The 23513-nt window shown below is 43.2% G+C and overlaps 1 protein-coding gene across 2 annotated transcripts in view; it reads left to right on the top strand.

Moving 5' to 3' along the window:
- Positions 1-23219, top strand: part of gabrb4 (gamma-aminobutyric acid type A receptor subunit beta4) — a 169227-nt gene extending 146008 nt beyond the window's left edge. For both annotated transcript variants that reach the window (XM_073058481.1, XM_073058482.1), the window contains exon 9: positions 17441-23219. In XM_073058481.1, the coding sequence (XP_072914582.1) occupies positions 17441-17791 (351 nt within the window). In that variant the 3' untranslated portion in view covers positions 17792-23219. The remainder of the gene's footprint in view (positions 1-17440) is intronic.
- The last annotated feature ends 294 nt before the right edge of the window (positions 23220-23513 follow it).

Raw genomic sequence — 23513 nt, 5'->3', positions numbered from 1 at the left:
CTAAGTACCCATGCCTCAGTATGTGTATGGACACTGGGATCAAACAGTTCTAACATTTTATTTCAATCCGTCGGTGCTATGAGACACCAACTATCTATTTGTGGGTTCTGACTGTTAGTGATTGCAATCTAATGTTTATCCATACGCCCTTGGAACACCTTCTGCAGACGGTGTGTTGTCCTTTCCTCTGGTAACATTTACCTAACTCATCTATTGCGTCCCCATTGTTATTACCCATAATCGCATTCTTTAACTCCTCATCTGTTCCCCTGGTGTGTTGCTGCTTTTCTGGCAAAGTGGAGTGTGTGTTCGGATGCAAAGCACACTATAATGTCTTCTTTGTTGGTCCATGCATTGCTCTCTGGCAACTAATTGTTTGAAACTGTTCCCTAGTATCACGCCCGGGCACATATATATCCCGATACCCTAAGCAAATCACGCACGCCTGCTCTTACCCCAACCTCCTGCCACTCTACCAGGGATAGGGTTCCTCTTGTCCTCACCTACTACCCCTCCAGCCTCCACGTCCAGCACATAATTCTCCGGAACTTCTGCCACCTCCAACAGGATCCCACCACCAGACATGTCCTCCCCCCAACACACGCACTTTCTGCTTTCCACAGGGTTTGCTCCCTACGCGAATCCCTTGTCCGTTCATCCCTCCCCACTGATCTCCCTCCTGGCACTTACCCTTGCAAGCGGAACAACTGCTGCCCCTGTCCCTACACCTCCTTCATCACTACCATTCATGACCCCAAACAGTCCTTCCAAGTAAGGCGACACTTCACCTGTAAGTCTGTTGGAGTCATATACTGTGTCCGATGCTCCCGGTGTGGCCTCCTGTGTATCGGTGAGACCCAATGTAGACTGGGAGACCATTTTGCCGAACACCTAGGCTCCAGAAGAAGTGAGATCTCCCAGTGGCCACCCATTTTAATTCCTCTTCCCATTCCCATTCCGATATGTCCATCCATAGCCTCTTTTGCTGTTGCAATAAGGCCACATCTCTTCCCTGCCCATCACCTCCCTCTGGTAGGAGAAGGAAAAGGAGATGGGAAATGCTGAAGGTGGGCGGGGCATTACTGAAAGTTTGAAAAGTCAATGTTCATGCCATCAGGCTGGAGGCTACCCAGACGGAATATAAAGTGTTGTTCCTCCAACCTGAGTGTGGCCTCACTTTGCACCTATCACCTTGTGTTTCTCTCTCCCCTCCCCCACCTATTAAATCCACTCTTCATCATTTTTTTTCTCAAATCCTGCCGAAGATTCTTGGCCTGAAACATTGACTGTACGGTTTTTTCCAATGATGCTGCTCGGTTTACTGAGTTCCTCCAGCATTTTATGTGTGTGGCTTGGATTTCCAGCATCTGCAGATTTGCTCTTGTTTGTGTCCTGAACAATATCTCTTAACTGCTGTATCCCAAATGGTGTAGTGTACATTATATTCTGGTTTTGAATTCCTGCCCCAGCTCTGATTGTCAGTAGCACAGGCCCTTTCAGATTGTCCTAGGATGGACATCCTATATCTGGTCTCCTTATCTGCTAAATCTTGTCAAACCATATCTGCATGTTCATCCTGCTCCCCCCTTTCAGATCCAAAAGCACATATTATTCCTCTCTGTGCAGCAAGTTGGTCCCACAGCTTTTGTATCTGCTTTAAACACTTTGTATGATCAGTAGTCTGTCTTCTCTTCAGAATCTGATTTCTGTATCACATTTATAGCTGCTTTTAAATCACTGCACTGTTTCTTTAAGTCCTCCATCTTTTCTCTAAATAATTTCTCACACGTCAGCTGGAATTGGTTCATATATACCAGATCCCTTCTTCTCTATCCCTGCAAATCGATAACTTTTCCCTTAAGAATTTCTGCCTCCTACTTTAATCTATCCTCATCTACCTTAGTTTCTTGTTGATATTCTGGCATTTTGTTTGGTAATCTATCTTGCTGAGCATCTGCTTTTTGCTGATATCCTTTTAAATCCACCACAAAGTAGGCCGCTGCTTCTGGTTTCAGTGGCTGCTAATTCCTTGTCTGACAATTTCCCCTTGACAATTTTAAAAAGACCTTAGCTGCCTTCACCACTGCTGTGTCCATCATACTCTCCCATGTTGTGGTCATTTTCCCAATACGTACTTCTGGGGAATCCCCTCCAATCAAAACAATCCAAGTCCTCCGGACTTGCAGAATTTCCTGAATTCTTCATCCTGGGTCAGTTCTAGCAAACTACGCAGTCCCAGATCTCTCTGTGTCTCACCCAAGCGGTCCAGCTTGAGGCTCCCGCAGATGGAGAGATTGATTCTCGAGTCCCCAACCGGGATGCCAATTCTGTTACGAGAATTCTACCCCTTGTAATAATGATCACGGGGACACAAAGAGAATCCTGACGAAGGGTCTTGGCCCGAAACGTTGACTGCTCGTTTCAATGGATGCTGCTCGACCTGCTGAGTTCATCCAGCTTTTGTATGTGTTGATCTGTATCCACCAACAGTATCTTTATTGTCTCAGTGGAAGAACAAGTGAACTTCACAACTGAATACGTATGTGCACACCTCCCGACCTTCCCTGAACAGTCAAAGAACAGAAAATATAATACCATTTACATCGGCAATAGTTGTCCTTTCATCTCAAATAATAACGAGGCAGCCGACAAAGAAGAAGTCATCATGCTGACACATTGGTGTCAAGAAAACAACTTCTTCCTCAATGTCGCAAAAACAAAGGAGCTGGTTGTGGATTACAGGAGGAATGGAGACAGGCTATTGACATCAATAGATCTGGGGTTGAGAGGGTGAACAGCTTTAAGTTCCTCGGCATATAAATCACTGAGGATTTCACGTGCTCTTGCGCCTCTTTCACCTCAAATGGTTGAAGAAGTTTGGAGTGGGCCCCCAAACACTAAGAACTTTCTACAGGGGCACAATTGAGAGCATGCTGACTGGCTGCATCACTGCCTGGTATGTGAACTGTACTTCCCTCGATCGCAGGACTCTGCAGAGAGTGATGCGGACAACCCAACTGTAGATGTGAACTTACCACTATTCAGAACATTTACAAAGACAGGTGTGTAAAAAGGGCCCAAAGGACATTGGGGACCTGAGTCACCCCAGCCACAAACTGTTCCTTCTGCTACCATCCAGGAAACAGTATCGCAGCAGAAAAGCCAGGACCAACAGGCTTCATCCACCAGGCCATCAGACTGGTTATTTCATCTGACACAACTGTATTTCTATGTTATATTGACTGTCCTGTTGTACATACTATTTACTACAAGTAACATAAATTGCACATTTAGATAGAGACGTATCGTAAAGATGTCTACATCCTATGAAGGATGTAAGTAATAACATCAATTCAGAGTTACTGACGCCAGCACACTTGAAGTATCTACTTTTATAGTCATTTCTTACCAATTCAAATATTGCATTCCAGTGTCATTGACTACAGGTCATGTGTCTGACTTTTAACACCTTGTTATTGGCTCTGTTCCAGACCAGCATCAATTTATTACCCTCTTCCCGGCAAGTGACAATCGATAATTTAGGGCTCTTTGTTCTCAATGAGACACCAGCTTGAATCACACAGAGCAGACACAGACACTAACATTCACAAACCTGCATGTTATATCCAACCAAAGAACACCTCCAAAATAACATCTTATTTGGAAATGATCCCTAGTTCAGCAGATTACCTGAGGCATCATTGTGTTGACTTTAAAACACTGAGCAAGCTAAGCAACTAACTCAAAATGGAGAACAGAGTGCCTTCATAAAATGGCAGCCTCCGTCTCCTCCCTCATGGCAAGAACAAAGCAATTGGTCTGTCTGCTTCCACTGTCATTTGAATTCAATAATCTGTAGACTGTAGTTCTTTCTGGCCAACACCTTTTCATTGGCTCTTCACTCAACCCTGGAACATTTGGGCAGCAAAGATACATACATCAGGATTCTCTTCATCGACTGCAGCATTCAATACTATCACCCCTCAAAACTAATCAATAAGCTTCAAGACCTTGGCCTCAATACTCCTTTGTGCAACTGGATCCTCGATTTCCTCACTTGCAGACTCCAGTCAGTTTGGATTGCCAACAACATCTCCTCCATGAGCTTAACCCTCTGCTCTACTCGCTTTAAGCTTTTGACTCTGTGGCTAAGCACAGCTCCGATGCCATATTTGAATTCGCTGATTACGCCGTCTTTGATTCACTGGCCGCATCTGGGTGAAAGATGCCACAACAACAACCTCCCACTCAATATCAGCAAGACCAAGGAGCTGATTATTGACTTCAGGAGGAAACTGGATGTTCATGGCGCAGTGCTCAATGGGGGATCAGACGTCGAGAGGGTCAGCACCTTTAAGTTCCTTGACGATACCATTTCAAAGGACCTGTTCCACGTCCAGCACATACTGTAAATGCCACTGGAACAGAAGAACAGCCGCTGCCCTACTTCCTTAGAAGTTTGTGAAGATTCAGTAGATCAAGCTTTAATAGATGAGTGGTGGAGAATGTATTGCATCACAGTATGGAAACACCAATGTCCTTGAACAGGAAATCCTACAAATTGTAGTGGATACGGCCCAGTCCATCATAGGTAAAGCCCTCTCCACCGTTGAGCACATCTACATGGAGCATTGTCGTAGGAAAGCAGCATCCATCATCGGGAACACCTCACCACCCAGATCACGCTCTCTTTTCACTGCTGCCATCAGGAAGAAGATGCCAGAACCTCAGGACTCACACCAGCAGGTTCAGAAAAAGTTATTACCCCTGAACCATCGGGCTCCTGAACCAGAGGGATTAACGTCACTCAGCTTCACTTGCTCCATTGTTGAAATGTTACAACAACCTCTGGACTCAATTTCAATGTCTTTTTGTGTCATGTGATAGATTGATAGGTAGACAGACAGATAGAGAGACAGACTGTCTGATAGGTAAATAATTTCTTCTGTTTTCTTTATTTTTGTATTTGCAGTTTGTTGTCTTTTTCATACTGGTTGTCTGCCCTGCGGGTGCGGTCTTTCGGTGATTCTATTATGGTTATTGGATTTATTGAATATGCCCACAAGAAAATGAATCTCAAGTTTGTATATGGTGACATATATATATTTTGATACAAAAGTACTTTGAACATCGACCAGTTGAGTTCTTTCAGCATTTTCTAGCTTTTTTTGCTGTAGCTGTTGATTTAAGGGCTCAGAAATTATTTTGTATATTAATGAACGCTAATGTGTTAGCAAAATTTTGATTTTCAAGGAGATTTCAACTTGTACTTCAAGGTCCCTTTGTATAACAATGCTTCTAAGGTACCTGCCATTTATTCTACATGTCCAACCAGCATTTGACGACCCCAAAATGCATTACCTTTCACCTGTCTCGATTAAATTTCATCTACTATTGCTGCACCCAATTTTCCAGTGATCTATTGCTCCCAGTACCCTTTCACATTCCTCCACACTATCTGCAACTCTACCAAATTCTTTGTATTGCTTTACTTATCAGACTGCAGCAATTCTCATCCAAGTCAATTATGTAGGAACAAATAACAAAGGCCTCAGCACTGATCCCTGCAATACACCAGTGTTTACAGATCTCCATTCAGTAATAGAAACACCGAAAACCTACAGCACAATACAGGCCCTTCGGCCCACAAAGCTGTGCCAAACATGCCCTTACTTTAGAAATTACCTAGGGTTACCCATAGCCCTCTTTTCTAAACTCCATGTACCTATCTAGGAGTCTCTTAAAAGACCCTTACGTATCCGCCTCCACCACCATCGCCGGCAGCCCATTCCATGCTCTCACCACTCTCTGCGTAAAAAAAACTGACCCCTGACATCTCTGTACCTACTTCCAAGTACGTTAAAACTGTGCCCTCTCGTGCTAGCCATTTCAGCTCTGGGAAAAAGTCTCTGACTATCCACACAATCAATGCTTCTCATCATCTTATACACCTCTATTTCAGTTATCTCTCATCCTCTGTCGTTCCAAGGAGAAAAAGTTGAGTTTACTCAACCTATTCTCATAAGGCATGCTCCCCAATCCAGGCAACATCCTTGTAAATCTCCTCTGCACTCTTTCTATGGTTCCCACATCCTTCCTATAGTGAGGTGACCAGAAATGGCCACAGTACTCCAAGTGTGGTCTGACCAGGATCTTATATAACTGCAACATTACCTCTCGGCTCCTAAGCTCAATCCCACGGTTGATAAAGGCCCATACTCTGTATTCTTAACCACAGAGTCAACCTGCGCAACAGCTTTGAGTGTCCTATGGACGCGGACCCCAAGATCCCTCTGATCCTGAACACTACCAAGAGACTTACCATTAATACTATATTCTGCCTTCATATTTGACCTACCAAAATGAACCACCTCACACTTACCTTGGTTGAACTCCATCTGCCACTTCTCACCCTGTTTTACATCCTATCGATATCCCGCAGTAACCTCTGACAGCCCTCGACACTATCCACAACACCCCCAACTTTTGTGTCATCAGCAAATTTACTAAGCCATCCCTCCACTTCCTCATCCAGGTCATTTATAAAAATCACAGAGAGTAAGGGTCCCAGAATGGATTCCTGTGGCACACCACTGGTTACCAGCCTCCATGCAGAATATGACCCATCTACAACCACTCTTTGCCTTCCATGAGCAGACCAGTTCTGGATCCACAAAGCAATGTTCCCTTGGATCCCATGCCTCCTTACTTTCTCAATAAGCCTTGCATGGGATACCGTATCAAATGCCTTGCTGAAATCCATATACACTATATCTACTGTGCTACTTTCTTCAATGTGTTCAGTCCCATCCTCAAAAAATTCAATCAGCTCATAAGGCACGACCTGCCTTTCACAAAGCCCGGCTGACTATTCCTAATCATATTATGCCTCTCCAAATGTTCGTAAATCCTGCCTCTCAGGATCTTCTCCATCAACTTACTGACCACTGAAGTGAGACTCACTGGTCTATAATTTTCTGGGCTATCTGTACTCCCTTTCTTGAATAAAGGAACAACATTTGCAATCCTCCAATCCTCTGGAACCTCTCTTGTCCTTATTGATGATGCAGAGATCATTGCTAGAGGCTCAACAATCTCCTCACTCGCCTCCCACAGTAGCCTGGGGTACATTTCGTACAGCACCAGTGACTTATCCAATTTGATGGATTCCAAAAGCTCCTGCACATCCTCTCTCTTAATATCTACAAGCTCAAACTTTTCATTCCACTGCAAGTCATCCCTACAATCGCCAAGATCCTTTTCCATAGTGAATACTGAAGCAAAGTAAAGTATTCGTTAAATACCTCCGCTATTTCCTCTAGTTCCATACACACTTTTCCACTGTCACACTTGATTGGTCCTATTCTCTCATGTCTTATCCTCTTGCTCTTCACATGCTTGTAGAATTCCTTGGGGTTTTCCTTAATCCTGTCCGCCAAGGCCTTCTCATGGCCCCTTCTGGCTCTCCTAATTTCCTGCTAGCCTAATAATCTTATAGATCTCTATCACTACCTAGTTTTTTTAACCTTTTGTAAGCTTTTCTTTTCTTCTTGACTAGATTTACAACAGCCTTTGTCCACTACGGTTCCTGTACCCTACCATCCTTTCCCTGTCTCATTGGAACGTACCTATGCAGAACTCCATGCAAGTATCACCTGAACATTTGTTACGTTTCTTCCGTACCTTTCCCTGAGAATATCTGTTCCCAGTTTATGCTTCCAGTTCCTGTCTGATAGCCACATAATTCCCCTTACTCCAAGTAAACGCTTTCCTAACTTGTCTGTTCCTACCCCCCTCCAATGCTATGGTAGAGGAGATAGAATTGTGATCACTATCTCCAAAATGCTTTCTCACTGAGAGATCTGACACGTGACCAGATTCATTTCCCAATACCGGATCGGGTACAGCCTCTCCTCTTGTTGGCTTATCTGCATGTTGTCTCAGGAAACCTTCCTGAACACACCCAACAAACTCCACCCCATCTAAACCTCTCACTCTAGGGAGATGCCAATCGATATTTGGGAAATTAAAATCTCCCACCATGACAACCCTGTTATTATTACACCTTTCCAGAATCTGTCTCCCTGTCTGCTCCTCGATGTCTCTGTTACTATTGGGTGGTCTAAAAAAAGCACCCAGTAAGTTATTGTCCCCATCCTGTTTCTAACTTCCACCCACAGAGACTCCGTAGACAATCCCTCCATGGCTTCCTCCTTTTCCGCGGCCATGACACTATCTCTGATCAACAGTGCCACGCCCCACCTCTTTTGCCTCCCTCCCTGTCCTTTCTAAAACATCTAAAGCCTGGAAATATCTAAATTCCTGCTCCTGAGCCATCCAAGTCTCTGTAATGGCCACAACATCAAAACACCAAGTACTGATCCATGCTCTAAGCTCATCCTCTTTGTTCATAATACTCCTTGAATTAAAACAGACACATCTCAAACCATTGGGCTTAACGCATCCCTTCTCTGTCACCTGCCTATCCTCCCTCACACACTGTCTCCAAGCTTCCTCTATTTGTGAGCCAACTACCTCTTCCTCCGTCTCTTCAGTTCGGTTTCCACCCCCCAGCAATTCTAGTTTAAATTCTCCCCAATAGCTTTGGCAAACCTCCCCACCAGGATATTCGTCCGCTTCGGATTCAAGTGCAACCTGTCCTTTTTGAACAGAGGTCCCAATGATCCAGAAATCTGCATCCCTGCCCCCTGCTCCAATCCCTCAGCCACGCATTTATCCTCCACCTCACTTTATTCCTACACTCACTGTCGCGTGGCACAGGCAGTGATTCCAAGATTATTACATTTGTGGTCCTGCTTCTTAACTTCCTTTCTAACTCCCTGTAGTCTGTTTTCAGGACCTCTTCCCTTTTCCTATCTATGTCGTTGGTACCAATATGTACAACAACATCCGGCTGTTCTCCTTCCCACTTCAGGATATCATGGACATGATCAGAAACATCCCGGAACCTAGCACCTGGGAGGCAAACTACCATCCGTGTTTCTTTCCTGCATCCACAAAATCGCCTGTCTGACCCCTAGTTATAGAGTCCCCTGTTACTACTGCCATCCTCTTCCTTCCCCTACCCTTCTGAGCCACAACCCGCTGTCATTAGTGCACCAGTGGTTATCGATCTCCTCTCAGTAATACAACCCTCTGTCGTTAGTACACCAGTGGTTACCGATCTCCACTCAGTATTACAACCCTCTGTCATTAGTACACCAGTGGTTATCGATCTCCTCTCAGTAATACAACCCTCTGTCGTTAGTACACCAATGGTTACCGATCTCCTCTCAGTAATACAACCCTCTGTCGTTAGTACACCAGTGGTTACCGATCTCCTCTCAGTAATACAACCCTCTGTCATTAGTACACCAGTGGTTACCGATCTCCTCTCAGTAATACAACCCTCTGTCATTAGTACACCAGTGGTTACAGATCTCCTCTCAGTAATACAACCCTCTGTCATTAGTACACCAGTGGTTACAGATCTCCTCTCAGTAATACAACCCTCTGTCGTTAGTACACCAGTGGTTACAGATCTCCTCTCAGTAATACAACCCTCTGTCGTTAGTACACCAGTGGTTACCAATCTCCTCTCAGTAATACAACCCTCTGTCATTAGTACACCAGTGGTTACCGATCTCCACTCAGTAATACAACCCTCTGTCGTTAGTACACCAGTGGTTACCGATCTCCTCTCAGTAATACAACCCTCTGTCATTAGTACACCAGTGGTTACCGATCTCCACTCAGTAATACAACCCTCTGTCGTTAGTACACCAGTGGTTACCGATCTCCTCTCAGTAATACAACCCTCTGTCATTAGTACACCAGTGGTTATCGATCTCCTCTCAGTAATACAACCCTCTGTCGTTAGTACACCAGTGGTTACAGATCTCCTCTCAGTAATACAACCCTCTGTCATTAGTACACCAGTGGTTACCAATCTCCTCTCAGTAATACAACCCTCTGTTGTTAGTACACCAGTGGTTACCGATCTCCACTCAGTAATACAACCCTCTGTCGTTAGTACACCAGTGGTTACTGATCTCCATTCAGCAATACCACCCTGTCGTTAGTCTCATCAATCCAATTTTGGATATCATTTGCCAGAACACCTTGAATCCTCTGTATTCTGAGTTCATGAGCCATATTACTGCTCGGAGCCTTGCCAAAGTTCAAATGCCCTAAATCGACCGCTCTATCTTCATCAGTTTTCTCCAGGGAGCACTCGAGTCTGACATCTGAGTCAGGATTTTCCATGCACAACCTCTCACTGTTTGGTTTTCCGGATGTTGTTTTTCTTTCTATCCAGCAACTGTTGCCAACCTACCTTTATCAGATCCTGTCTTATACTTCTGAAGTTAGCCCTCCCCAAATGTAAAACTTCATCACAATGCCCAACCTTATTCTTTTCTATAATGACCTTAAAGCTGACTGAATTACGGTCACTGTTCCTCCACAGACTCTTCCACCCTTGAGCATCCTCATTCTCTGAATATCTAAGTCAAGTACATCTCTTTCCATTGGTTGGACTATCTTCATACTGTTTCACAAATCCTTGCTGGATGTATTTAACATTTCCCATCTTGGCCTCTTGCACTAAGGCGATCCCAGTCATGCTGAGAAAGTTTACATCACCCAGTCTGCAACCTTACTGCTTTTACATTCTACTGCAGCTTATCTTCCACATTCCTCTGACTGCTTAGATGCCTATTGTACAATCCCATCAAAGCCATCACCCCGTTGTATTTCCAAGTTCTAAACATGTAGCTTCCCTTGCTGAGCCAATTAGCATATCCTTCCTGAATACTGGTTCTTTCTAGTCAGTAGTCCATCACCTCTTCTGATTTTTTAACAACCTCCAACCCAATCACAGCTGAAAATTTTCTACTATATCATTTACCTACACTAAGGAGCAACTTTATTTGCCGCTTAACCTACTAACTTCAGGACAGGAGGAAACTGGAGCACTCGGAGATACTCTCACAATCACAGGAAGAGCATGAAATCACCACACACAGACTGTGTCCCTGGGGCTGCGAGGTCACTGTCACATCATCCATTGAAATCAATTTGATTTTACATTCCACCTGTAATTTCATCATAGTCCACTTGTTACTTTCTGCCCCGCTTAATTACCTCTATCACGAGTGATTGTAAATGAGCGAGTTTCAGAGGGATCTCAGTGTCCTCAGTTCAAATCACAAAAATTTATCAGGCAGGTGAAACGTAGTTAAGAAGGCAAATGGCATTTTGACTTTTATTGCAATGGGGTTGCAATTATTTCCTGTGTTCCTGTGACCAGTTGTACCTTGATTGAGTGCCCTTTTGCAACATCCTTAATAATAGATCAATGTAATCATCTGCTGACTCCCTAATTTTCCCTACTTTCGTCCGCATAAGAAAACTCGAAAGTAGGCCAAGAAGCAGGCCACCAGACCTCTCAGTCCTGCCCCACCATTCTCTATGATCATGGTTGATCTACGCTGGCCTCAACTCCTCTTTGGTACCAGTTTCTCAAACTCTGAAATATCTATCCATCTCCATCTTAAATATATCTATCGGGAAGAGAATTTCAGAGATTCACCACACTAAGAAAGAAGACATTTCTACAGATCTCAGCCTTAAATGACCAGCCTCTTATCTTGTAATTGTGTGTCTGTTTGCTTGTCCCACAAGAGAGGTTATCTCAACATCTACCCTGTAAAGCTGCCTACATGTTTGAATAAGATCACACAATTCTTCTAAACTCCAGAGTACACAGACCTAAACTGTCTCCCCTCTTACACAGGATAACCTTTCTATTCCAGGAAATAACCTAGTGAATCTCATTCAGACCCACCAACAGTGGGTTATACCTGATTTCAGATTATGCTGGTTGTTGACAGCTTCTAAGAGCTGACTGTGGAGAGCACTCTGAGGACTCCGGGTGATTGCAATTTGTCTTGCCAGTGGGTTGCTTTTTACGGAAGATTGGGCTGCTGGTGGCTGTCAGTTTATTGCAGGGTGTGATAATTATGGGAATCCCTGTGATTCCACTTAGTGTTGGTGTGAGCAGCACTGATCCAGCTGCAGATTGGGTACAACATTTGATTACAGATTCTGCCAATTTAGGGAAGAACCCACATGCAGATTTACAGTTTATGGGTAGTACTTTATTGCAGAATTGGTGATTCATGAATAATACGTAATGGCAGATTTTGCTAGTTACGGGGCAATCCCAGTTGTACGTGGATGGTGCCAATACTGATTGCAGATTACTGAGACTGATGGGGGCAGTATCTGATTGCAGATTGTGGTAATGGCTCATTTCTGACCACAAATTCTGTGGATTGCGAGCATTCCTTATGCAGATTTTGCCAGTTGTGTGCAGCTGTTGGAGTGACTACAGGCTGCATATTATGTTAACTATTGTGTCCTGTTTCCCGATTTTGCACACTATCTTACTGCACGATCTCAGTAATTATAGCCAGCCGCTGATTGCAGATTTGAATGATTGCTGGCAATCGAGTTGCAGGGAGGACAGACTGTGGGCAGCATCCCATTTCAGAGGGTTCTGATAACAAACGGTGCAGATTATGCTGACTGTGGGTCTCACATTATTGCATTTTGTGCCAATTGAGGGACAGCTCTGGAGTACAGATAGTGAACAAGACTTGACTCCAGATGCTGCCAATTCTGCAATTATCTGGATAGTTCTGCATTTTATGTCTGAAGAATAAAGGCTTATTTTCTAAATGGGAAGAGAATTCAGAAATTAGAAGTGCACAAGGGACTTATGAGCCCTAATTCAGGATTGATTCCCTGAAGGTTAATTTGCAGTGGAGTCTGTAGTAAAGAAGGAAAGCGTGACGTTAGCATTCATTTTGTGAGGACCAGAACATAAAAGCAAGAATGTACTGCTGAGGCCTTGTAAGGAGTTAGTCAAACCACACTGTGTTCAACTTTAGGCCCTGTTGCTAAGGAAAAGATGTGCTGGCCCTGGAGAGGAGGTTCACAAGAATTATTCCCGGAATGAAAGATTTACCGTAGGAGAAGCATTTCATGTCTCTGGGCCTGGTCATGATGGAGTTCAGAAAGATGAGGAAGGATTTCACTGAAATCACAAATACTGAAAGGCCTGGATAGAGGGGGTGTGGTAGTAGTAGGGGAGCCTAAGACAGAGGGCACAGACATTTTAAAATGAGACAAGAAGTTTCTTCAGCCAGAGGGTGGTGCGTCTGTAGAATTCATTGCCACAAAAGGCTGGGTGTATTTAAGACAGATATTGAGAAGTTCCTGATTGGATACAAAGTTAAGGGTGAGAGAAGGTTAAGGCACGGAAATGGGGTTGGCAAAAAAAATGTCAGCCATGATTGGATGGCGGAGCTGTGGGCCAAATGGTCTAATGATGCTGCAATACCTTATAACTCTTTCCCAACTCACATTCTCGAGGTTACCTCCAACTAGAAACTGAGTTGGAGTAGCCCCATACAGTATGGTCAGATGCTCAGAGTATTATGATGAGTGCCTCACCACCTCACTCCCAAAAGCCCATCCACCATCTACAAGAGTGTGATGGAACACTCTCCACTTGCCTAGATGAGTGCAGCCTCAACAACAACTCAACGTCATACAGGAGATAGCAGTCCACTCAATAACACCCATCCATAACTACTAACCCTCTTCAGCAACACACCAGATCAGAATCAGAAACAGGTTTATTAACACTGGCATGTGTCGTGAAATTTGTTAACTTAGCAGCAGCAATTCAATGCAATACATAATCTAGAAGAAGAAGAAAAAGTAGTAATAATAATAATAAATCAATTATAGTATATATATATATATATATATATATATATATATATATACATACATTGAATAGATTAAAAATTGTGCAAAAGCCAAATAATATATATTTCAAAAAGGGAGGTAGTGTTCATGAGTTCAATGTCCATTCAGCAATCGGATGGCAGAGGGAAAGAAGCTGTTCCTGAATTGCTGAGTGTGTGCCTTCAGGCGTCTGTACCTCCTACCTGATGGTAACAGTGAGAAAAGGGCATGCCCTGGGTGCTGGAGGTCCTTAGTAACGGACGCTGCCTGAAGATGTCCTGGGTACTTTGTAGGCTAGTACCCAAGATGGAGCTGACTAAACTTACAACCCTCTGCAGCTTCTTTCAGTCCTGTGCAGTAGCCCTACCATACCAGACAGTGATGCAGCCTTTCAGAATGCTCCCTATGGTACATCTATGGAAGTTTTTGAGTGTATTTGTTGACATGCCAAATCTCTTCAAACTCCTAGTGAAGTGTAGTTGCTGTCTTGCCTTCTTTATAACTGCATCGATATGTTGGGACCAGGTTAGGTCCTCAGAGATCTTGACATTCAAGAACTTGAAACTGCTCACTCTCTCTACTTCTCATTTTTCTATGAAGATTGGTGTGTGTTCCTTCGTCTTACCCTTCCTGAAGTCCACAACCAGCTCTTTTGTCTCCCTAAGAGGATTGTGGGTATACAGGACATAGCAGCCCTCTCGATAGCACCCATCCACAAATACTAACCCTCTTCACCACTGACATACAGAAGCAGCAGTTTGATGCACTGCAGCAGCACACTAAGGCAGCCCAATCCAAATCCGTAAGTTCCACCAGTACAAGGACAAGGACAGCAAAAGCATGGGATACCTCTCAAAGCCACACACCATCCCGACTTGGAAGTATATCACCGTTCCTTCACCCTTGCTGGGCCAGAATCCTGGAACTGCCTCCGTTAGAGGATCGTGAGTATATAATATGGACCGCAGCAGCTGACAACCACCGTCTCATGGGCAAATGAATGCTGACTCCGCCTGTCAAACCCACATCCCATGAATGAATGAACAAAACGTGGACAGAATTGACATTGATCAGGTTTCCTAACTGGGCTAGTCCCAAAAGTCTGCATTTGGCCCATTTCCCTCTGAAGCTGTCCTCCATGTACCTGTCTAAATGCATTTTAAATGTTATAATTGTACCCACCACTGTCAACTCATTCCGAATACCCTCTGTGCTCTGCGTGAGAAAGTTGCCTCTCAAGTCTCTCTTAAATCTTTCCCCTCTCACTTTAAACCTATCCCCTCTAGTTCTGGACTGCCTAGCCAGGGAAAGAAAACCTATAGATATTCATCTTGCCAGTGTCCTGTATGACTTAATAAATCTCCATTAGGTACCCCTCAGTTTCCTGTGCTCCAGGGAGAATAGTCCCAGTTTATTCAGCATCTCTATATACCTCAAACCCACCAGTCCTAGTAATATCCTTGTAAATCAATTTCCTTATCGTTCCAGTTTAAGCAGCACCAGTTATATCGATCATCAATTTGCCTCAGTGTTTAGTCAGTAAGTCACATTAGATGAGATCAAAAATTTATGAAAGCCGTTACAATTAAAATGGAAAGGTAATTATTAAGGTAATGAAGTGGAGGAGTTTAATATTCTTAGTACAGATGGATTGTATCTGCACCAAATAAAATAATTTCAGGAAGGTATATGGTCATATACTTAAAAGAATTACTAGAAAAGAGACAATTTCTTTACAACCTGGTGAACAGCTAATGTGATTTTTATATATGAAATAGGAAGTAGATCATGTCTAGTGAAATCTATCACACTTGATTTATCATTAATGGCATCAAAAAAGTGACACCTACTCAAAAATAACTAGAAACCAAAACCATAAGGAAGTAAATTCCAGAAGAAGGTAGGAATTGAAGAATTAAAAGGATGAGTGGATGGAGTTAATGTGATGAGAGAATGTGCCTGGGTTTTCTGGAGGCCTTTGAGAGCAGGCTAATGACCAAGACCAGGAGACGAGCAGTAAAAAGGAAAGTGCACTGGCTAAAAAACAATAAAAACTACAGGAGTGGTTTAAAGTTAAAGGTGGCATTGAATGTGAGCAGTGTGTTCCACAGAACCAGTGCAAGAATCACCATTCTGTGCAATTTACTAAAAACAAAGCTTGCAAAAGTAGGGTTAGTAGATGGCACCAAACTGTGGGTGTAACAGGTCCCTCATCATTTCCCATCATTATGCTGATGTTCCTTCCTCACCCGATTTTTAGAAAGTACCTCAGTAATGATCAGTATTGACCATTACTGCAGGCTGAGCAACATTTTTGGAGTTAAAGGAATCGTCATTCTTTTGAGACAAAACCTAGCATCATGGTTTTAAACTGAAACAATTCCTTCCATCCCATAGATGCTACTCAATCCACTAAGTTCCTCCAGTAAATTGTGTGAAGCTCCAGGTTCCAGCATCTGAAATTGGAGTGTCCACTGGTGCTACTTACTGGCTGAGTTCTTTCAGGATTTTCTGTTTAACATTTCAGATGCCAAAATCTGTGGTTTTATTTGCTGCCCACAACTTATACTGATAGAAGATTAAATTTTTGAAAATATATTTCTGTGTGTTGGATAAGGCAGGGGGCTGGTGACAAGGGGGGGTTTATAGTAATAAGATAGGAGAGGAAGTATAAGGAGGGGTGTTGATGGAAAGGTATACACTGCTGAAACATTGCACTGGAGAAATAGATGTGAAAGGTTTAGAAGTCATATTTGAGCTATATAAGAGCTTAGTACGAAAAGAGAACACAAGACTATGATGGAATCATTCTGTTGCCCATACTACAGAAAGGAGGAAGCACTGGAGAAAGTGTAAAAACAATTTTCAATGGGAACAGGAAGGATAAAGACAGTATGGAAGAATTGACAAGGTTGCGTTGAGAAGTGTGAAGGACTCCTCAGTGGAAGTTCTTCAGGCTCCAAAAGTTTTGGATCCAGGGAAGTGTCGAGAAATTATTTTCCCTTGTGGAGACACCATAAACAAGGATCCAGAAATGCAATAGATAGACATCAACAGATTAGTAATACGGGAGCTTGAGAGTAGTTAAAACATAAAGCTCATCCTCACAAGGATAAATCAAGACAAATTGAACATAACATAAATGCATTAATGAAGATGGAAGTTCTTAAGAAAATAATGATGACTGATGGTTTTGGAGAAAGAACAGAGGGCACTGTGTTATTGCTAATGACTCACGGTGAGAGTAAAGTCCAGCCTGACTGGATGAGATGAAAAAATTTACATATTCTGTGCGGCGATGTGAACACATTTACCACAAAACACTTTAGCCTGTTTAACCTTAGAGATGTCACATCAAAGCAGGGACAAAACAAATTATTTTCCTGATATATTTTCTCATTGCATTTTAATCAATGCTAATTCTCAAAATTATGTAAATTGTGGCATTGGATGGTGATTTGAGTAAGTTATTCAGGGAATTGATCATTAATGTTTCTTCTTTTAGATAACCCATGTAGAGGTGGTTTTATATGGCATTAAGTGAAAGCCACTACAACTAGACCAAGTCCTGGTTCATGCAGAACGTGATTAGAACTAACAGTTCTCTCTCTTAATGTAGATTGATATGCATGGAAACATCCTCCTCAGCACCTTGGAACTCAACGATGAAGTCTTGCCGTCAGAGGTTGCCAGCAGTGTCAGTGATTCCCGCAACTCTGTCATGTCCTTTGATAGTTCTGGCATTCAGTTCCGAAGAGTCGGATCCAGGGATGGCTTAGGGCTTACTACTCGAGAGCGGAACACAGACCGTGACCTCACCAAGACCCGTCTGCACCGCCGATCGTCTAAACTCAAGTTAAAGATGCCAAAGCTGACAGATGTTAGTGCCATCGACAAATGGTCAAGAGTTGTGTTCCCCATAACCTTTGGCTTTTTCAACATAATCTACTGGCTGTACTATGTGCACTGACCAAGAGAGGGGGACCTCAGCTCCAGAGAGGGACAGATAGGTCTCATGGTCATGTTGAATCAACTGCCACTGTTAATGTGACCCAGGACTTTGTACACATGTAAAAAAAAGACATTGAGTGAAAGCCTCAACATGAAATGGAATGTTTTGTACAGTTCTCCTTCAGCTGCTGCACTTCCCCTGACATTGAAACCATGACTTGCTGACCTCTGCTCTCCAAATGCATGCGTACACTTTCAAACTGGTACAGACAACTAACTATCAAACAGCTTTCCGAGACTGCTGCATCCAGTGACAAACTATCATGAAATGATTGAGCTCTCTACATCTGTACAGCATGGTTAAGGTTAAGTGTCAGGGAGAGTGAGCAAGGAGCACATGTGGACAGGAGGGATTTGGAACACAGAAAGACCCTGTTGTATGCTTATAACAACAGTGAAAACTGATTTTTGCTGTTAACCACTAGGGAATGTTTGCTGGTCTAGAGAGCTTGTCAATGAGGGGTGGGAAATAGATGTAATGGGAAGGGTTCTGTAAGGTTAGTTCAAATGATTGAAGTGATTGTATTGTTGTGGTTGGAGCTCCCTGTACAGAGTCTGGGCACGTCATCCTAATAACACACTTGGTCCAGAGCAGCAGAACAGTTGTGGCCTCTGAACGTTGCCAAGCATCCTGTCTTGGCTCTATTTGGGCAAACAAACTACAGTTAATAGAACTGAGACCTGAGTTTAGAGCCGATCTCTGGGGCTGTCTTTGTGCAGGTTACACATTGCCTCTGCGATCACGTAGGTTCCCTCTGTTCCACCTCCCCCACCCCCACCAGTTCTCACCCCATCCCAAAGGCATGCAGGCTGGTAGGTTGATTGATCACTGTCAATTGCTCTAATTGCTTGGGTAAGAACTTAAGTTGGGGAACATTGATGGGAGCGTGGGGAGAATCTTTTTAAAACAGTGATCGATGTAGGGTTCGAGTCCATGGCAATTTGATGGTTGGTACAGACTTGATGAGTGCATTCTGTATCTCTCTAGCACTTGCTCCTTTAGAATGTTACCCATTTGTTTTCTGCATCAAGTAATTGCCCAGACAAGCACGAGTACATCCAGACAGCAATTAAACTGCCTAGACCGCACCAAAATGTCCAGACACCCGCTGAGCCAATCTATGCAGTAACCTTCCTGGATAGATACTGTCCCACTGAGACAGCGTCGGTGGCTCAGACAGACATTGACCCAGACAGCAGTCACCTGCAGAGGCAAACGGCAACTTGCCTAGATAGTGGTGATCCAGCCAGATGAACACGACCCCTTCACTGTGAACAAGTGTTGTTGGCTCGCCCTGATGCCTGACTGATTCGTCCATCCAGGGGTCCACTGACACACACAAGCAGCATGACACCAGCCCTCTCAAAGCAGCACTTACTGATCCACACAGGAGCTTGTCCAGAGAACCATCACATCACTCACAGAGATTCCTGCCTGGAGATTCAACAGGCCCAGGCATTCTGAACCAGCCTCAAAGACCCATGATGCCTCGACTCACACCAACCTAGCAACCCACCCTAATGCTCAGATAGCCACAATTCCGATCTCACTTACACAAGGACTCAATCCTGGGAGTTATTCATTCAGACAGTGCCAACCCATCAAGGCGAAGGAAGAAGTGAACAGATTCATTCTTTCTCTCATCATTCATTTTAGAAGTATTTTCAGACCAAAACTAGTTTTTTTTTAAAATTTAAGTTCCACATTGAATTAGTTCCATTTAAATCCCCCAGTCATGGTGGAATTTGAACTCAGGTCTCTAGATTAGCTCTTTGGCTGCTGGACCAATGTCTCGCCACTACATGACAAAACGACTGGCAATGACATGCAGAGAACTGCATTTACCAGCCAGCTGGTTCGTGACAAGCATGTGCTTGCTTAGACAAGCATCAGTCATTCAGACATAGGTTGGCCCTAGGTCAGTGATTTACCCACACAAATTCAACGTCCACAAATTCTATTTGTTCTGCTCAGGCAGCCATCAATTCATCAGACAAGCCTGCAGGAATCCTGATGAATCGCCTCAGCCTGAAGTGTCAACAGATACTACCTTGCTGAGTTTCTCCAGCATTTTATGTGTGTTGCTTAAGGTTTCCAGCATCTGCAGAATCTCTTGTGTTTAAAGTATAATGCACTTAAGGGATTGTCTACCCCACCAATGTGTGCCACCCTTTGACAGAAAGCCCGGCCTATGAAATCAATGCTCAAAGCTGCCCAGTGATTGTCTCGATCTTCCCAAGAAACCTCCTGTCCAGCACTGAATGGCACAGCTCGTCCTGACCTTATCCCCGGTCTGCTCAAGCAATTGTGCAAGCCTATGCTGGGAACGTTCCAGCCAACTGAAAGGTTGTCTGTTTTCCCAAGCAGTTCATAGATCAATCAGCCCCATCAGGAAGTGTTCTAGGAATGTGGCATCCTACCCCAAACATAGCCAGCCTACCCAAGTTTACTCCAGTTCACCCTCTGAAAGGTACAATCCACTCAATACATACCCTACCCCTGCTTAAGAATGCAACTTCAGACCAAGAAATACTCTCAAATATTCAACGATTTCCCCAACACACCCAATTCAATAAATGACCATCCCAGCCAAATTGAGTACTTCCTAGCTCCTCACACCATAAGTATGTTCCAATCCTCACCAGAATGTGCCAAGCCCACCAAGACATCCACTGAATACCCTATCACTTTTTGATCCAGGGCACAGCTTTCAAGTATCAATGAAGCCATTTTCCAAGATTTCCATTGCACAGTAAATTAAAGCCTAAAGTTTTGAGGGTCATTTTCATAAAAGGTGATATTCTGCTTAAAGACATGAGCAATATTGGAAACACAAAGGAGGAAAAGAGATGGCAAGGGGCTGGTGAGGAGAAAGGGCAGAGAGATGGATAGAGTCCTGAAGGAGCAGATTCAGGTACCTCGCTTTAAAATTCACCCAAAGTCGATAGCAACGGAAAGGAGATGGTTTTACTTCTGCTGAAGGAGAATTAATTTTACGTGCAATTATGCTATGTGATTGCATGCAGTCTCATTTAATCATTGACAGAGCAAGTGTTTTCATGAAGTGCAGATACTTGGTTTAATATTCAGTTGAATAATCTGACTCCCAGTCTGGTAAATACATCCTGGTAATCCATTTACTGCTGTAGGACTTCACAGAAACATTTATTTTACTACACCTGCATTAGCTCAAGAAGTCCTCACCAATGAACTCCGGTTTGGAAGCCAACAAATTTATAATTTCCAAAAGTCTTTGGAAGGATTCTTCAACTACTCTTCCCAAAGAGGCTGATTGTTGGGGCCTTGACCAATATGTTTGTGTCCTCTGGCCACAGGCAAAGTTTAGGAGGACTGGCAAGTTGCTAATGTTATTCCATTATCCAAAAAGGAAACTAAAGATAATCCTGAAAACTATAGACTGGTGAGTCTCACATCAGTAGTAGGGAAGTTACTGGACAGAATTCCTAGGGATAGGATTTAACCATGGCCTAATTAAGGGAGAGCTAACATGGCTTTGTGCAGGGTAAGTTGTGTCATACTAACCTGATTGAGTTTTATTACAAGGTGACAAAGGGGATTGATGAAGGTAGAGCTCTGCATGTTGTCTACATGGATTATAGTAATGTGTTTGACAAAGTCTCTCATTGGAGGCTCATCCAGAAGATTAAGATTCATGGGATCCATGGTGAATTGTCCATTTGAAGGCAGAACTGGCTTGCCCACAGAAGACAAAGGTAGCGGTTGAAGGGGCTTATTCTAGCTGGAGCTCTGTGATCAACTGTGTTCCACAGGGATCTCTACTGGGACTTCTGTTGTTTGTGATGTATATAAGTAACCTGAATGAAAATGTAGATGGGTGGGTTTTCAGATGATACGAAGATTGGTAGTGTTGTGAATAGCGTAGATTATTGGCAAAGAATACAGCAGGATATAGATCAGTTGCAGATATGGTCAGAGAAACAGCAGATGAAGATTAACTCAGCCAAATGTGATGTGTTGCACCTTGGTAGGTCAAATGTAAGGAGGTAGATAAGGAGCAGTGGAATCTTGGGGTCCAAGTTCATAGCTCATTGAAAGTGGCTACACAGGCTGATAGGGTGGTTAAGTTGGCATTTGGCATGCTTGCCTTTATTTGTCAAGGCATTGGGTTCAAAAGTCAGGAAATTATGTTGCAGCTTTATAACACTCTAGTTAGGCCACATGTGGAGTATTGATACAGTTCTGTTAGAGGATATCAGGATGTTGCAGAGTTTCTCTGGAGTGGCAAAGGCTGAGGGGGAGATGTAATAGATAAGATTATGAGAGTCATAGATAGAGACAACAGACAGTATCTTTTTCCCAGTGTTGAAATGTCTAAAACCAGAGGGCATGAATTTAAGGTGAGAGGTGGTACATTCAAATCAGATATGAGGCACATGGTTTTTTTTACACAAAGATTGGTGGATGCGTGGAACGTGCTGCTTGGGGTGATGGTAGAAGCAGCGACATTAGAGACTTTTAGAAGGCACGTGAATGTGAAGCAAATGGAAGGATATGGACATTGTGTAGGCAGAGGGGATTGGGTTAGTTGACCATTTGACTACTACTTTACTTGGATCAGCACAGCATTGTGGACCGAAGGGCCTGTTTCTGTGCTCTACTGTTCTATGTTCCATATTCTAAATGCAAAGATAAATGTAACTGAAGTGTTTTTAATTGGAGACAAGACTGCCTACAATACATTTTGTGTCTTGATCGGGGTCAGAGTCAGTCATTCGATTCCTTCATGTTGTAGAGATGAAGGCACCTGTCTGGCAAAGCATACAAATCACCCCCATGCAAATGGATCAATTTCCGCTGTGAGTTATCGGTCACTTGGCTCTACGCAACTGAGGAGCTGGTTTATACCTCACAACCTCGGCCCTTTGAGTCTCCAGATAACAGAATCTAAATGTATGACCAAGTCAGGCTCTAATAAATCTCAAAAACTGGAGCAAACACAAAGAAAAGAGGATTTAAAGCTCTAGTCGAAGTGTGGATGGTCCTTGTACGAAGACACTAATTTCAGTGTCATTATTCCCTATTGCTATGAGACTCTGAGGAGTTGGTAGCTTCCCACTTGCAGTGTTTGGTCCATGCAGTGCATTTGGGTTACTCAGAGTATTTGGAGGGGTGATAGCAGGTGTTTTATTTCAAGATCAGCAGCATAGTAAATTGGACAAAGCAACATGCACTCAATCAACCAGGTGACAAGGTGTAGGATGCATGTCTAGAGGGGCAGGTCTCATGCTTAGGGTGTTTATTGTTGATGTACAGCATGGCTTTCCTTCCTGGGTGAATGGAACTGTTAATCAGTTACAATAAATGAATTATTGCCTCTAATAAAACAAATGAAAATCAATCAAAATTCTGCAGACACATTAGTGTTCATTAATATACACAATAATTTCTGAGCACTTAAGCCCACAGTCACTTTAAAAAAAACTAGAAAATGCTGAAAGGACAAAGTTTAAAGTAAGTTATCAAAGTACATATATGTCACCATATGCAACCCTGAGATTCATTTTCTTGTGGGTATACCCAATAAATCCAATAACTATAATAGAATCAATGAAAGACCACCCCAACAGCACAGTCAAAGTGTGAACAAGACAACAAACTGCAAATACAAAAATAAGAAAAATAATAAATGAATAAACAA

The sequence above is a fragment of the Hemitrygon akajei genome, chromosome 10 (genome assembly GCF_048418815.1).
Source record: "Hemitrygon akajei chromosome 10, sHemAka1.3, whole genome shotgun sequence".
In the NCBI taxonomy this organism is placed as follows: Eukaryota; Metazoa; Chordata; class Chondrichthyes; order Myliobatiformes; family Dasyatidae; genus Hemitrygon; species Hemitrygon akajei.
Note: the sequence above shows the minus strand (reverse complement) of the source record. Positions and strands in the feature narration are given on the sequence as shown.